The following is a 16,866-nucleotide window of genomic DNA, read 5'->3' on the forward strand; positions in this document are numbered from 1 at the left end:
TCGAGGAGGTATACCTGGCACCCGACATTCCAGACACAAATGTTTCAGTGACTTGGACGTAATGTAAGAAAACAACCAGTCTTTAAAAGTTGAACCGAGGTCAACTTCTTACGTTGCGTTACGACATGCTTTGTGTCCTTGGTTGCCACGGTAACTCGAAGTCCTAGCTCGGCGTCGTCGCGAAACACAGATTTCCCGGTGACTTGGACATAAGCTTTTGTAACGTAACGTAAGAAAACAGGTCTGTGTGAACTAGCCTTTAAATGGCGTGCAAGGTTCAGGGGCGTGATCCCCGTAACCAAGAGCACTTCTTCTGCCACAAGCGTGAACAGTACAGAGAAGCCATCTTTTCCGTGTTACAGTAAACAAAAATCGGCATAGTACATCTTCCTTTTATCAGTATAGGTTATAAAAGTAAGCAGTATTGGTACATATAATGTACTATGTCCATAGCTCAGAAAGATATCTCCTGGAAGCCTGACACTAGGAGCCAGAATTTTGCTAAGAATTAGCTTTCTTAAGGCTAGGGAAGCTAAATCACTTAGCAAAGTCTCTCAATGAGAAGCCAGCTTTCTGGAGAGAAAAATTTCTTCCTACCAGATACTATTGCTTTTGTGCTTTGTTTGGATTTGTCTTTGTGTGCATCTTTAGAACCATGAAGTCTCAGTTTGGTCTTCATTGGCCTTAGGAACATTTATTGTCACAGGCTATAATATATAAACACTAGCTCTATAAATGTTTCTTCAATCCAGACTTGGAAATGATACTCTAAAATCTCAAGGCATGTTTTTTTAAATGAGATGTTAGAGATGCATTTACTAAAATGAAATGGTGGGCAGCTTTATTGAGGCAGTGAGCAGAGCAAACCTTTACTCCCGTCTCTAGACATGGAATTCCTGGAAGTGCTGACCGAAGGGCTCGAGCGTGTTTTGATGGTGCGAGGTGGCGGGCGTGAAGTGATCACCATCTACTCTTGAGCACACCTAGCCCTGTTGGACGACCATTCTGCTGTGGAATCTCATGCTCCCTCTGCTCTCTCTGTCTTAATTTATTTTGTGAGTGTTGCAGGCTGTCAGTTTGGAATGAAGATGATGTGGAGAGCCTCAAGGATTTTGTTTTAGCTGCTGGTTAGAATGTTGGGAGAGGAATAGAAACCTGAGGGGGGGGGGGGGGGGGAGGGGGAGTGCCCTACCTCTTGAGACTGAGCGATCGGCTTGTTTGAGACGAGTTGGACGGTGGAGTGTTTGCAAGTCACTGCTGCACCTAAGGGCTGAAATTTTGCTTGGGAGCATGCTTCTATAGGGACCTTTCGGTTTGCCAAGGAGAAAAAGAATGACCGGCATAGTCTTGGAAGATAGCATCTTTCTCCATCTTGAACATGAGTGGAATTTTTGCAATGGAAAGTTTGTTTTTCTTGCCACTGCTGTCAGTTTATCTTTGCAGATATAAAATGGGTGCTTATTGTGTTCCAGCTTATGTGGGTACCGAAACTGCTCACTGACCCGAGCATTATTAGGACAGGCTACTTCATGGGGCCATCTTTTCTTTCCCTCTCCTTTGCTCCTAGAGTAGACACTTTAGGACTTCGGTGTATCTGCAAGCCCAACCCAATCACATGAGAAATGAAGATACTTTCAAGCAAATGTTCTGAGATGCTGCTACCATCAGGTTTTCTACTTTCAGCTGCAACTTTTGTTAAATTAAACTAATGCTTTCTTTCTTTCTCTTTTTATTGCCTGTTGGTTGCAGCATCTTCCATTACAATATCTGCCATTTTCTTTTTGTTAAACATCGTACGAACTGATGTAGATGTGTGCATGCATGTGGCAGCTCAGAGGCATGTATCATACTTCACGAATTTGAAAATTGCTTGCAAAAGCACCACAAAATTGTAGAGTAAGCACGTCTGCACTCGTACATGACCCTGACCACTGGCTTCTTCTGTTATGTCTCAAAATATTGCCTAATATGTGGCAACACTTCTGAAAAAATGAGTGTGTGTGTATGCATGCAGCTAGATGTTTAAGGCTTGGATATTTCCTTTAAAGAAGAGGTATTTATTTTTTAATTTATTTTTAACTAAACAGCCAATGCATAGCTTTCTCCCCTTTCCTTCTTTAACCCCCAAGTGTTTTTAAGTGGGGACTGATGCCTCTGCTTCATTGCACTCCACTTTTTTCTAGCTGTGTATAGCCCAAGAGATGCTACATGCTTTATTATTTCTATTATTCTATATACGACAATCCTCCTAAGCGCTCTCTACCCTTGCGGTTGGTTCACCTGCAAGGCATGGAAAGTGCACTGGTGTTAAAGGTATGGGCAAAAGTGGCTCTCTAAGGATGAGCCTACTGCTTTGCAAGCTGCAATAAATCTATAGCCACAGGCCAGGACTGTTTTGTAACTACCCGTGCCTGTGAATTGTGCTGTCCTTGAGTGTTGACAAGGGAAAACATGGATCATAGGAGGAGAGTTTTCCTGAGCTTTGCCGCCGGAACAAACGCTGCAGTCCTAAACAGCCTTGTATCCTAAACTAAAGTAGGCTCTGTGTCTCCAGGCAAAAACCGATTTCTGCTTTTGGTGTTTGTGATACACTAGCTGACTTTGCAGGGTTAGTTAGAACAAGTTTAACTCTTAAGTCTTTAAATGTCAAGCTAACCAACTAGGTGTTTACACTGTGGTGTGTTTCCCGGTTCAAGAAGCCATTTCTCTCCCGATTCACAAACAGGCGGGTGTTGCTTTGTGGCAAGTCGTAGGGCAAAAGGGCTTGGTGAGACAAGTGGTGTGGTGTGGAGTGGAGAGGGTATGGGAGAAGTCTGGACATTTCCTGCTCATAGCTCAATATTGACTGTTACAAATATACGAATGTTAGAGAAGTGCTGACCGTATTTTTGTACATATTTCCCAAACCACATGCATTTACAAAACGGTTCGTACTGCTTAGGTATAGTCAAGGGCGATAGTTGGGACCTAGGAGGAAATGAAAGTTGAAAAGAGTGGCGAGATGCGATTGCTGTATACAGCGGTTTTATCTTTCCTTTTTCCCCATCCTCTCTTTCTTCTGAATGATGTTCCCTAACTGTGCTTACCATTGTTTTTTCTTTAGATTTTTTTTTTTTTTTACATGCTGGTGTGTGCCATTTGCCATGTGATGGGGTCTGCCAGCTGCATTTGACAACTGTGAATGACTAAGCATTCTTCTGAACCTTTTGTGGAGTTGAAATCCATATATGCATCCTCTACTGTTAATTTGTTTCTGCACAAACAAATCTTTTGCTTGCTTGCTTTTTTTTGCTTTTAGCGAAATGTTTTTATAATATTGCAAAGTATAGTTTTTTTTTTATTATTTCCATACTAGAAAAGCAATTCCTCTTGATGTGATATGTACTAGGATACAAGCATTATGATGATAAAAAGTTCAGTGTGAGTGTGTGTGCACATAGAAAAATTACCCTTTACTATAAGAAAACAGTTGGGCTAAGTCATTTTGGTTCTCATGCCTTTTCTTGCATTGTTATGAAAGAAAATTATTTTAGACTTTTGACTAAAGCTAGGTTTCAGTTCAACATATATTTTTATTTCAGCAGTCCACACTGATGATTATTTATTTTGTTTATGCCTTTGCGTACTCTGCCACTGCAGATCAGGTGGCACTAGCAAAACCAGTGTAGGTGGGCATTCTTTTTATGAGGTTTGAATACTGCTACCATTCTCTCGGTATGTTTTGTTGCGGGTATTGTACATACATGTATTACCAACATTCTGTCAAGTCTCAGCCTAGCTTTATATAAGCAGTGCTGAATACCTTTTTAGTCCTTGTTACATATTTCTGCTGGTGTCACGTCATGAGCAAATGCCAGGATTGTTACATCGCCCCTTTCTTTAGTCCTTGCCTCTATACCATTTCCCACAATAGTCATGCAGTGCTTTGCCAGAGAGTCTGCGCTGAAACCACAGTCTGGATTAGCTGAGCTCGTCCACGATTTGTCCGCTGCATTTTTATTCACTATGCATGTTTTTACCTCATAAACTTCGAACATAACTGGATATGATTGGCTCTTTATTAGTTGACTGCTTAACCTGGCTCTTTGCCTTACACTCTCAGTGGCTTGACAACCTCTCGAGCAGAATCTGAGGGGAAGGAGGAGAGACAGGCTCTCTTGATGACCATTGCTGTGTAGTGCTCTTAGCTACTGCTGCCACGTTAGTGCTGCACAAGCTTATCGGCTTGTGGATTTCCTTCATTGTATCTATTTCTTCCCCAGACCAGTGTCAAATTGCTAAAACAGTTTGGAGCAGCCTTCCGTTTACGATGTCCTTCTCTAGTTCGAGCCCGTTTCTGGTTTTGAGGTTGCCTCGCTGCTTGTAGCCCAGTAATACTGCGGGAGAGTGCATTAGTCACATCTTCTCAGCACGCTCTGTCCAAGGGCTAGCTCGGAACGCACAGCACTGCCTGCCACCCGTACACAAAAGTTGCGTGTTTTTTTTCCTCCAAAATCGGTTTTTCCGACCATTAGTTAACACTAATGTCCAAACCCAACGATGCACGTGCCGCTGGCGCTATAGCGGGTGCAGGTTCGAGCAAATGGGAGGCCGTATAAACTCTTTGCTTTCAACACGTACCAGTAGAAGACACGAAGTGTTCTGGCGTTAGAGTAGTAATTTGCCTTTTGGATGTGCGATTCCCTCGGTGCAGGGCGACACGCGCCTCCGTGGTAGACGACGGTCTCGGTTCATTGTTTCGTGTGTGCTGTTTTATCGATGTTTCGCTCTTCCAGCTCTGTTTACGGTATGTGAAAGATTTTACCCGAGGATAATAAAGCATCTTGTTAACCTTTTGTTGGCTACAGACTTCTGAGCCGGCGGGCCAACGTGTCGCGATAACGCGGGTCGTGCTTTGTTGAACGAAGGTTCGCTCACGGAGTTCCTGGTTATCGTGGGGTGAAGATCCTTGGGCGCCTTCACCTTGATGCTCCTTGTTAGTTTCGAAACTCCGGGTATCGCTAAACGTTTGTGATGCTAGAACGTTTCAATTTGCCTAGCAATTTGCCAAGAATTTTTTTTTAACACACCTAACCATATCCGGTTAGGTGCCGGCAACGGAAGTCGACAGGCCGACTGCCAGCCGAACCTCTTCAGTGTTATTCCCGGCGGGGGTAAAGGCCCGTTGACACACTTGCAGCCGAGTACGACCGAGAGAAACGAGACCTGTTGAAACCTCTTAAAATTTCTTAGGACGAGAAAGCAAAAACGTCGAGGGGGACACTGGCACGCTGGCGCCATCTATGTGGTGACCCTGGAACTGCATTTCACAAGATAATGGCCTCCGAGATCCCGAAGCGCGCGCGCGCTTCGGGATCTCGGAGGCCATGCACAAGAGCGAAGGTTTTTGCGGGATTTCCGAGGTCATATGTGCGTATTACCCATGAGAAAGGCTCATTTATAACGTTGACGAAAGTTTTTCGAGCCAAAAAAGGAAGCATAATGCGCGAGGAAATGGAAAATATGCCGGACCGGCCAAGTTTCGCTGCTACCCAATAGATGGCGCCAGTGTGTTGCGCGTTCATCCCCGTAGCGTCGTCTTTCCTGCACGGCATGTTGGCGAGTTTTAGTAGACGTTTCCCCCTCCGCTACCCGGAATTCTACAGCCAAGGCCATTGGCACGCAGGCGCAGTGGCGGTTTCTTCGTAGCGGAGGGGGAAGCACGATCTACTAAAACTCTTTTCGGCGAATAGCGGCGCCGCGCGTTCGAGGCGCGCAGCGCGCTCAAAATCAGTGAACGTAAAGGCTAGCCCACATGGCGCGTCTTTCAGTGCGTCTAGACGCGCGTCTCGGCTGGGCGCGCGCGCTAAGCAGGACGCGTGCGCCCAGTCAAACCACACGCAGCGCTACCGTGAAGCGCTTCGCGTCTGCGTTTCCGAAGCGTCTGCCCAACGTAGCCAGTCGCGCTTAAGAAACAAAAGCAAATATTAAATAGAAATCGCGCGGTAAATGAAGGCTACATGCCGTAATATTAATTTTAGTAATAGTAAGCACTCATTTTTATTACAACAATCGAAATGAAGCTCAATTTCACTAATTTTCATTCTTTTCAGTGCGTACGGGGCGTACGCACTAAAAAGAATGAAAATTAGTGAAATTAAGCTTCATTTCGATTGTTGTAATAAAAATGAGTGCTTACTATTACATCCACGTTTCGATACGCCATTGGCATCACCATCGCCCGCGCCAAAACATTTACCGCTGGCCGCTACAGAGGTTACGTTGTTGCGGTTGTTGCCGGTAGTATTAATTTTGTACCTTTGTCTCTCGGTGTCCTTGTATTCTTTACATTTTGCCTGCCAGAGCGCAGGACGCTTTTCTACTTTGCTAGGTCCTCTCTGCTCCGCTGAAGCAGCGTCAGCCTCTCCCGCGGAGCAGAGAGGATTCCCTGGACTTGTGTAAAAGGTATGATAAACTGATATCCGCGGGGGGAAGGACGTAACTACCATGTTCGCCCTGCTGCTAGTGTTGGCGGGGCCTAAAAACCGTTTTTATTAAAGGCCGCGAGCGTGCAAATTTTGTAAACTCCGCGCGTGCGGGTGTGCGTGCGCACGTGCGCTCTGCCTTGGAATGGCACAGGGCTGTTACCCGTTTTGTATGTGTATCTTTCTGTTTTGAGTGTTTTCATTTATTTTCCTCTCTCGTATCCCTTTCCCTTCTTGGCGGAGTGCTAGCAGGCCCACCTGCGTAAAGCTCTCAACCTTTCTGCCTAGCCTCGCACGCTGCCGAGTGGGTATCGCAATATGTGCAAATAAAAAGTATTATTATTATTATTATCGCCTTTGTCGCGAGGTCCGTGGCGAAAACTACAGTCCTACAGTGGCGAAAACAGAGGAGAAAATTCAAACGCTCCTTGCAACTAGTGAACACGGCCGTTCATTGGTGTTTGCCTTCTGGACGCAGCGCGAGACGCGACGCGTGGACGCAAAATATCTGGCTCCTCCAGATAAGCCGGAATGCGCCAAAAAACGCTGCGTTTCGTCCCGGCGCCGGAAGTGACGTCAAAGCGCAGGCGCAGGCGCGACGCAGACGCGGAGAAAAGCGCACCATGTGGGCTAGCCTTCGGGGCGTGTGCAACGTCTACTTGCCTGCACGCAGGGCTTAAAGTCTGGGGGGTCTCAGGGGGTCTCGGACCCTCCCCCTTGATTTTAACGGATGGTCTGGGACCCTCCTTCACAGCCCTAGCATTAGTGAAATATATCTTGCAATAAAATAGCTTGTGTTCAGGGATGTGACATTTGGGGATTAGCAATTTGAGGGTTGCAGGTACGGCGGGGACATAGTCAGCAGTCGGTTTTATTTTATGTGCATCTAATACATTTCGTCATAACCCCCCCCCCCCCCCCCCCCCCCCGCCCTCCTCCCTTCTTGTAGGGACCCCCCTTAACTTACGGGAGTTGAGCGCCTGTTCTCCACGTGCCGCCGCGCCGCTATTCGCCGAGATACGATCTCGTGAGAAGCAGGATCGAATGCCGTGCAGGCAGTGCTTGAACGGGAGACTTCAAGCACTGCCTGCACGGCATTCGATCCTGCTTCTCACGAGATCGTATCTCGGCGAATAGCGGCGCGGCGGCACGTGGAGAACAGACGCTCAACTCTGGCTCCACTCTATCTTCGTCGTAAGACATATTTAAGGGGTAGTGCAACGTAGAGCACCATATAGCTCCTACGGAGCAGAGTAGCGCAATTCTTTGATCCGCGTGTTTCGCCGATAACATGGCCGACAGAGCAGCGGGGTGCGAGTCACGTGGTATTCAGGGTTCCAGGAGGCCCTATGAAAGAATACGTGAATAGTCGAATTTTTCCATAAAGGCTCCGAGTGGACCACAACTGCTTTTGCGCGCGTTTCACTGTGCAGCTGTATGGATTATAATGCAATTAAATGCAGAAGTGCAAGCGAGCTGGACAATAATGACAATAATCCTCGGAGAAGGGGAACAAAGGGGACAAAGGACAAGCACAGATCTCCAAACACAGCTAGGTGACTGGTGCGCTCCACTGGAAACTGAGAGGTCCCTGGTTCGATACCAGGACCAGGCGGAGTTTTTCGGTCGCGCACCAGTCGCCTAGTTGTGTTTGGAGATTTGTACTTGTCCTTTGTTCCCTTTCTCCGGGGTTTATTATTGGCACCTGTATGCCCAAATGAAATTGACGCCGTGAAAGAGACTCCGGCGTTGCAATTCCACCGTGTTTGCAAATTCAAAGTTATTTTCGCAATCGCACTGTGTCTTGTCGGAATGGTTCAACTATATTTCATTTCATAGCCGTCTCGGTGGCTTTTAACCGAAAGTAGTATATAAAGAAGGTTTTGTGGGTCTGAGGCACAGCGCTGGCCTACGGGTCCCCATTTGGCGGGCTATAACCCCGTCCGAGGTGCCCGCAATTTGACAGAGGCCTATATATAACTGAGAAGGCGCCCTGCAATCGTGATTTCGGTTGCACGACAAAAGATCTCAAAATAATAAAAACAAAAAAAAACTTTTCTTTTTTTGCTGGGGCGTGCCGGATGCCCTTCATTGGTTTAGCGCTAAGATATGAATTTTAACTTCGCTTTACTTTAGATCAGGGCGTAGCAATATAGGCTCAAGACCCTTGATACTTTTTTTACAAGTAACGATAAACAATACATATGACAAAGCACATTCCGCTGGAACAAAATGGCGGCATTCAGTTGAAACCAACGTTACTAAACCTCTCAGTTGGGAAACTGCCATAGAGACTGCCGGGAAAAAGTGTTCCCGATCTGTCCTCGAGCACCGAGCTAATGGTGAACATAACGCCGCCATTTCTCCCGCAGCGGCCACTCGAGCAACTGCACGTGACGTCTATTTTGGCTTCAATCGGCCACTTTGGCGCAAGCAAGCAAGCAAAACTTTATTTTGTGTAAGGGCCTACGTCCTGGTCTCTGTGTAAGGGCCTACGTCTGGTGTGTAAGGGCCCACGTCTCGCGGATGGATTCCGCAAGGGGACTGGAGTGATTAGTTAGTGCCTCTAGTGCGGTGGATATGTCGGTGCCCGTGGGTGGAGCCAGCCATTCCTCCCAAGAATTGATGTGTGAGAGGGTTGGGGGAAGGGCGGGTGGGTTATAAGACCAGTAGGTGTGAGGGATGGAAGGGTATTCCGCATTTTGGGCAGGTGGGGGAGTCGGGTCGTTTGTAGATGTGGTGCGATGGAAGAGAGTTGGTCTGGGCTTGCCTGACGAGGGAGGATTGTTGCCTAGACATGGTCTTTGGAGGGTGAGGGTAAATGGTCCGCTCTTCACGTTGTTCTTTTAACCTTGGCTTCCGCAGGGCTCGGTGAGCGTTCCTTGTTGCGCCTACCGAGTAGATAGCCGGCCATGACGTGACGGGACTTGGGGAGTTTTCGCGGGTGAGACCGGTGGGCTGTCTCATTTCCCTCCGCGCCTTGGTACGGCGTCCATACGAGGCGGAATTTTTTGTCCGGGTAGCGGACATGTATTTCACGGACTAGCTTATCCGTCATAAAGTGTAAGGTGTTGTCGGTGTAGTTTCGTAGGGCGCGCTGTGAGTCCGTTAAGATTAGCGTGGGATTAGTGTTAGGTTGTTGGGCTGCGTGTTCCATTGCTTTGGCGATGGCATATTCTTCCAAATCGTCGATTCTTGGGGGATTCTGTGAAGGTTTCGGAGTAACATGTTTTAGTGCGTGTGTTGACGAAAGCTATTTTGCCATGCGTGACCTGGTGACTGGCATCAGCAAAATACGTATCATGATCCGTCTCATGTAGGTAGCGTATTCGCTTTTCGTAAGCTTTGGCGCGGAGTTTTTGTCTCTCGGGGTACATGTTTTTCGGTAGTGGTTCCACTGTAACATTTGGGTTGGCGCTTTTCCATGGAGGGGGAGGTATGGGGATTGGGGGAAGTGAGTCTGTGCTGATATCTAGTGTCTGCAAAATTGTTCGCCCTGGATTTGAGGTAGAGAGTCGTAATATCTGCCCGTCTTTGTGCATTTGTATGCGTTCTGTAATGGTGTTGAAAGTTCCCGTGTTGAGAAGGCGTTCGCTGGACACGTGGCGCGGCACTCTCAAGGCGAGTCGGTACAGTTTACGGACATTGGCTTCGAGCTTTTTGATTTGGGTACATGTTGTCGTGAGGTACGGTAGCGTGTATAGGAGACGAGATATGACGAAGGCTTCGATGATATGGAGTAGATTATGCTCTTTGAGTCCGGTTCTGTGATTTGTGGTCCGCTGTATCAGGTGTGCGATCTTATTGATTTGGGTGTGAAGGCGGTAGAGTGATCCTTCCGGTTTACCGTTGAATTGGAATACTACTAGAATTTTTATTTGATCAACTTGTTGAATTTCCTTGTCCTGTAGCTTGATTTTGATGAGTTTTCGGTCGGGGTCGGGTCCTCTCTTGGAGGATGTGACCAGTAGTTGAGTTTTGGAGGGAGATAAGGTGAGTCCTATTGTGGAGGTGTAGACTTCGACCGCATCACAGCCCCGTTGAAGAGTTTCTTCGATTTGTCCTGGGTTTCCTTATGCTGTCCATAACGTAATATCGTCCGCATAAATTGAGTGATGGAGATCGGGAATTTCGTTTAGGTATCTTGGTAGATCTGCCATTGCGAGGTTGAAAAGTGTGGGTGATATAATTGACCCTTGCGGTGTTCCCCTGTTGAGATAGAAGGTGGGAGTTGTTTCGTTGGGCATGTTTATGGAGGCCGTCCGGTTTGTGAGGAAATCCTTCACATAGTTGTACATATGTTGTCCACATCCACTGTTGGCGAGCTTGGACAGGATGGTTTCGTGTTTCAGGTTATCGTATGCTTTGTGAATGTCGAGTGCTACCATGCCTCTGAGTGAAACTGTGTTGGGATTGTATACGGCGTGTTGTATGCGTATAAGTGTATCTTGCGTGCAAATGTGCTTTCTGAAACCAGTTTGTGTTGGGGCCAGGTCGTTTCTTGATTCGAGGTGCCAATCCAAGGAGTTAAGACCATTTTTTTCATAAGCTTCCCAAGGCAGGAAGTTAGGGAGATGGGTCTCAGACTCTCGATTGTTGGTGTTTTGCCGGCTTTGCGGATGAAACAAATGTCGGCATGTTTCCATTGGATTGGTAGTTTTCCGATCGACCACACATGATTGTATAAGTCGAGGAGTTTGGTGAGGTTTTCGTCATTCACATTTTTGGGGACTTTGTATGTCATCAGGTCTTTTCCTGGGGTCGTGATGCGTTTTATGGATGCCAGCGCCCTGCGGAGTTCCATCGGAGTGAACGGGCTATCCATTTCATGCGGTGGGAGGACAGGATGTCTGGGTTCCGTTTGGGGGGTTGTTGTGCTTTCCGGAAAGTAAATCTCCCTGAGTTTTTGTTCTAGGTGTTTTGCTGATAAATCCTGGTTGATTTTGATCTTAGTTAACGGGTCTCGGTGGATTGTCGGTTGAATCATGCTTCGGAGTAGGGACCAATCTCTTTAGGTTGACATGTGGGGATTTAATGAGTCGCATAGTTGCCACCAGTTTTGGTACGCCAATTTTATGGCATACTCTTGTGCCTGTTCAGTCAGGAGGCGTATTCGTTTCTTCAGATTCCGATTTGTTTTCCTTTTTTTCCATCTCTTGATAAGTGCCCGTCTCGTTTCCCATAAGGTTAGGATGCGGTGGTCAACGTATGGGATATCTGGAGTTGTATTGATGTAGGTAGTGTGTTTTTCGGTCTGTGCGAGGATTTCTTGTGCCCATTCGTCCGGGTTGTCAAGGTTCAGTGTTGGGGATGGTTCCTGGCGGCTTTTGTGCCAGTCCGTGATAGCTGTTGGTCGGGGTTTGTGAGTTTCCGTTGTGGTAAGGGGTAATGAGATGGCTATGATATTGTGATCGCTACCTAGGTTTTCCTCCATATTGTCCCACGTCGGGTTAGCCGTACCTCTGTAGAAAGCTAAGTCTGGGTTCGTGTCTCGCTGCACGGAGTTGCCAGTACGAGTGGGTCGAGTTATGTCGTTAAGTAGTGAGTATTTAGCCTGATGTTGTGCCTCTTCCAGTTTCCTACCTGCGGTGGTGGCATTGTGATACCCCCAGGCTACGTGTTGGCAATTGAAATCCCCCAATACTAAATATTCCGTATTTTAGCGGGATTGTCGGGGGAATAATTTTGAAACCTCGGGTATGGGTTTGTTCGGTCGGTGGTATATGTTTGTTACCACCACTTCTTTCTTTGTCATCGGGTGTGGTTTTATTTTTAGACTTAATGTTTCGAGGTGTTCGTGTTTCTTGGATTGGTCTTCGAGGATCGTACATGCTATGCGCTTCTTAATTAGTGTTACTACGATGGGGCGGTTGTTTGCTGAAATGTTGTAATGTGGTTCGTATCCTGGAATGCTCGGTATGAGGTGTGCTTCCTGTAAGATAATGAGGTCAGGTTGATTGTGCGATACGTTGATTAGGGTTTTAAGTGACACGAGTTTTGTTTTGATTCCTCTGCAATTCCATTGCCAGACTATAAGGCTGGGCTTGCCCTTAGCACGTCGTCGTCGGCGTCGCGGCATTGCGCGTCCATTGAATGCTCAGGGATAAAAGTGTCTTGCGGTTCGATAACCCGGTTGGGTATTTTACGTGGTCGGGACTGAATTGCCTGCTCTAAGGCTTCGATTTTGTGACAATGGTCCTGAAGGATCGACATCATGCGGTCGAGTTTATTGTTGATGAAATGAAAAAGTTCAGGGATGGTTTCTGGAATGTCTGAGGGTATAGGTGAGGGGGCTAGGGCATTGCGATATGATGGGGATGTCGTTATGGGGTTATAATGGGTTGAGGGACTGGGAGGTGGCTGGCTCACCTTGGGTGGGCGGGAGGGAGGGGGTACTTTTCTTCGCTCGTAGGTTGGGCGTTGCATTATGCGGACTTTCGACCGTGGAGGTAGAGGCAAGGGTTGCTTTCTCGATGCCGGTGTTCTCGAGCGAGACCTAGGTTCCTGGACCGAGATCTTCGTCGCGGGGTCATCGATCTTCGCCGATCTTGTTGGCGTGGTGTTGTGTCCTGTCGGGTTCGGAGGCGCCTCCAGTATGCGGCTTGCGTCGCGGCAGTCTTCGCCTGTACGCGGGTGGGGCAGGTTGGGTCCAATGGCGAGTGCGGAACTCCGCAGTTTTTGCATTTTGCATCGCAGTCGTGTGGTTGGTTTTGCTCTTCAAGGTATGTTGAGCATTTTTCACATATGAAGGGTGGTGCACTTTGGTTGGCGCAGATATCTGCCCGGTGTCCGATGCCGTGGCATCGCTGGCATATTTGGGTCTTTGGGCGGTGGGGACGACATCGGTGCTCCAGCTGCTTGCTGGTAGAGAACGTAGTATGGAACGTACGTACCCTCAAAGGGTGATGATAGCGGGTAAGGACTGTCCCATCATTCTGGCGGTTATGATCGGGGCTCCAGTTGTTTTGAGATGGCGCATCAGAACGTCGGAGGGGGTTCCGCGTTCTATTCCATGAATGACCCCTTTGCAAGTTTGGGTCGATGCTGCTTCGTAGGCTGTGATTTGGTACAGCTTGTCTTGGATGCTGATATTTGTGGTGTTCAGGATCTTGTCTTGAGCGGATTGTTGAAAAGTTAACACTGTTATGAGGTTTTGTTGTGGTTTCGGGCGCACCATGGTGTCGTTGGTTTCGGTGGGGGTGAGTCTAGCGGCTGTGGCGATGGCGTGCATAACTTGAGAGGGCATAACAGTGCTTATTTGCAATCCAGAGGGTCGTATAATAATAGGGGGGGGGGGGGGGTAGTCGTCTTATTCGTCTTACGGTAAATGGCCGTCCATTTTTCGGTTTCGGCGTGCGGTTGCATTGTTAGGTTAGACAGTCGGAGGGTTGCCTTTTCCGTTTTTGCCCCGGTAGTGGCGCGTTAGAGGAGCGCCGCCGCCGATCCGTCCCACAGTGCTTGGCTCGGCCCTCAGCGTTAGGCTTATCTGTCGGTCCTCATGAATTTAGACCCAGAAAGCGGCAAATATTGGCCCACCTTGGGCTAACTTGGGTTCATCGGGTTCCCAATGTCGTTGGCCGTCGATCGTGACTGTTTACGAAGAGAGGCGGGTTCTTGACCTGCGGTATTTGTGGAAATACGCGGAGCCGTTGGGGTAAAATGCGTCGGAGCTGAGGAACTTCTTCCTTCCTCACTTTCGCGCCGAAACAGATACAGCGGAAGAGGTTACAGGGGGGCTATGTTGCGCTTTTTGCACTCCCAGGAGACTAGGGAGAGGGAAGTGACGTCAACAACGCAGCAAATGCAGATTGGATGTTGATTTTGTTTTCTTCTGTCAACATCCAATCTGCATTTGCTCTAGTCGTTGACGTCACTTCCCTCTTCCTAGTCTCCTGGGAGTCCAAAAAGCGCAACATAGCACCCCAGGGGTACCACCCCCGTCTCCCCAGCGGACGCGCCGCGTCGTACTACCGAAGTTAAATTGCAGCTAGGTCGGGACGCGCTACCTGAAAGCACCGCGGAGGCATGGTTGTATAAAAACAATATTAAATGTGCCGTAAAACCTTGCAAACTAAAGACTTTAAAAACATCACGCGCCCTTCATTTTGTACTAAACTCCAATGAATTTCATACAAAAAGAGTCTTCTGTTAGTTTTCATGCAAAAACATGCTTTCTAAAAGCTCACGTTGACCACAGTACAGACAAATGATAAAGAGTGGCGCTGTTGTCGTATTTAGCTCGGTCTCCGTGGACGCTAGGGGCCCAGGTTTCGACGGCGAGTTTCTTAACTGAGTGTTTTAGTAACGTTGGTTGAAACCTCTGCTGTTCGCCGCCATTCGCTTCCTGAAACCTGCACCGTCACGCAGTCGGCGCTTCAAAGAATGTCGCTACTTGTAGGAATCTCTTATCTAAGAATCTCTTATATAGGCCGCCGATGAAGCAAATCAAGCAACGCCAAGATTGCATGGTCATGCAGTTCGTTCTTTTTCTGTTTGTGCAATCATCGGCTAAACCAAATTTAGTGAATACTCCGTGACACTGCGTCTTCAATGTGTTCGCGTTTCTATTTTTTTTTTATAGCGTTTTTATGATAAAACGGCATAATTCTTGTACTTCGGGGAAGATATTGTATATTAAAACGTTGTAAAAGTACAAATTCATCATCTGTACTCTATATTGCTATTATGCGACTTTATTAAGTTTCATAGCCGATTCGAAGACAACGAGGCAAAGCGCTGGCCTACAGATCCCCAGTTGGTTCTACGAATCTCCGTCCGTTCAGCGATTATACTCAATAATCGAATATCTGATCTCACCCTTGTGGCAGTTACGATATAGAGTGGTAGAAACTGTTCAAATTCGTTTGCTGTATTGACGGCTAGCTCCTGGTTAGCTCAGTTGATAGAGCGCTTCGCCAGTCATGGAGAGGTCCGGGGTTGGATCCTGAACCTGGCGGATATTTTCGACGACGACAAGTCCCCTAGAAGGCGACAAAGAGTGCTCTATTTCAGTGTAAGTAAATTTGTTCGCGTGTCCAACTTGGATATTCCCCTAAATTATTTTATGTACTTCATGCCGCAAATTGTGTGCAGTGTTAACAAGGGTACGGGAACGTTACGTAATTCGGCTCAGTGCATAATTCCTCGCTCTAGTGAAGTACTTTCTAAATTCGTCCATTCACGCCCGCACTTCACGAGAAAGTGGTTAACATCCTGAATAAAAGAACAAATAAACCAAATTCATTTGATTTCAGTGGGATTTTTCTGATTTGAATAAGCGCTATTACAGGATTTCAATCACTTTACCTTAAAATAATGATTTCTACATTTGAACTCGCTCACAGTCGGCTAGTTGCTGAACAACAATGGCGTTTTCATTTAGTTTTAAAGAGCGTAAAATGGTGGTATGGTTTCGAAAAAGAAGCAGCAAGCTCGTGTAGGACACTGCGATTATACTAGCCAATGCTTGACCTACCTTTGACTAATTCGAAGTCCGTCTCTCTCTGTCACTGTCTATCTTTGCCTATTTCTTTCTCTCTGTCTCTCTTTCTCTGTCTGCCGTTCTGTGTGCTTTTGTGCGAACGCATACTTCTTGTATTTGTTTGTTCCCTTCCTTCGTATTTTAATTTGCTTGCATAGGATGCCACAGAACTGAATGAATGAAGTGGAAGGTATAGAAAGAAAGCTCCTTTCCGATTTTCAGAAGAATACCGTATTTCGCTCGTGTTCAGTCTTATATATAATTTTCTTATTTGGTTAATATTTTAATTAAATACAAATTCACAAGCAAACGATACATAAAAATATATTTTTGGGATCTCATTTTAAGAAAAAGGTGTGATTACAGCCATCACGGTAAAACTGGAGTACTTCAAATCACGATTTAAATTCTGCTAAAAACCACGATTGAAACCATTTTGATTTATATTCTCTTTCATGCTTTGCACGACCCTGCACGAAAGAAAATTGTAAAGTATTACCTCAAGTTCACGAAAACGACGAGTTTGGGATGCTGGGCAGTTCGAGCGCACGCTGATTCGTCAAATTCGTTCAATGCAATGCACCAACAGCGCAGAATCACCAGGAAACACGTGCATCGTGCCTTTCGTGAACCGCGTGGCAACCAATCCAATGAATAGCAGTGACGAGCAGACACGAGTCAACCGCAGTCATATTCATAGTATTTTCTATATGTGATTGATCGATTGCAAGTAACAACCATCCCTTCCACTCCTTGATTTGGTTGCCACGGTGGCCGCGATGACATCGTCGTTTTTGTCGTGTAGCGGAATCCACTTCAAGCGCTAGTCGCTCGCGCCCTTGAAAAAAGAGCTTAGGCAGGTATACTCAAATTCATACACAAACCTCACGGTGACGATGCTATTTCTACGTTTCACGGGTA

At 46.9% G+C, this 16,866-nt stretch overlaps 1 protein-coding gene across 2 annotated transcripts in view; it reads left to right on the forward strand.

Annotated features, from left to right (window-relative positions):
- The window catches only part of LOC8041136 (solute carrier family 12 member 4), a 126,463-nt gene extending 121,628 nt beyond the window's left edge, over positions 1-4,835 (forward strand). For both annotated transcript variants that reach the window (XM_029978612.4, XM_029978613.4), the window contains exon 27: positions 886-4,835. In XM_029978612.4, the coding sequence (XP_029834472.2) occupies positions 886-977 (92 nt within the window). In that variant the 3' untranslated portion in view covers positions 978-4,835. The remainder of the gene's footprint in view (positions 1-885) is intronic.
- The last annotated feature ends 12,031 nt before the right edge of the window (positions 4,836-16,866 follow it).

Source organism: Ixodes scapularis, unplaced genomic scaffold (genome assembly GCF_016920785.2).
Source record: "Ixodes scapularis isolate PalLabHiFi unplaced genomic scaffold, ASM1692078v2 PGA_scaffold9__187_contigs__length_104089568, whole genome shotgun sequence".
Lineage (NCBI taxonomy): Eukaryota > Metazoa > Arthropoda > Arachnida > Ixodida > Ixodidae > Ixodes > Ixodes scapularis.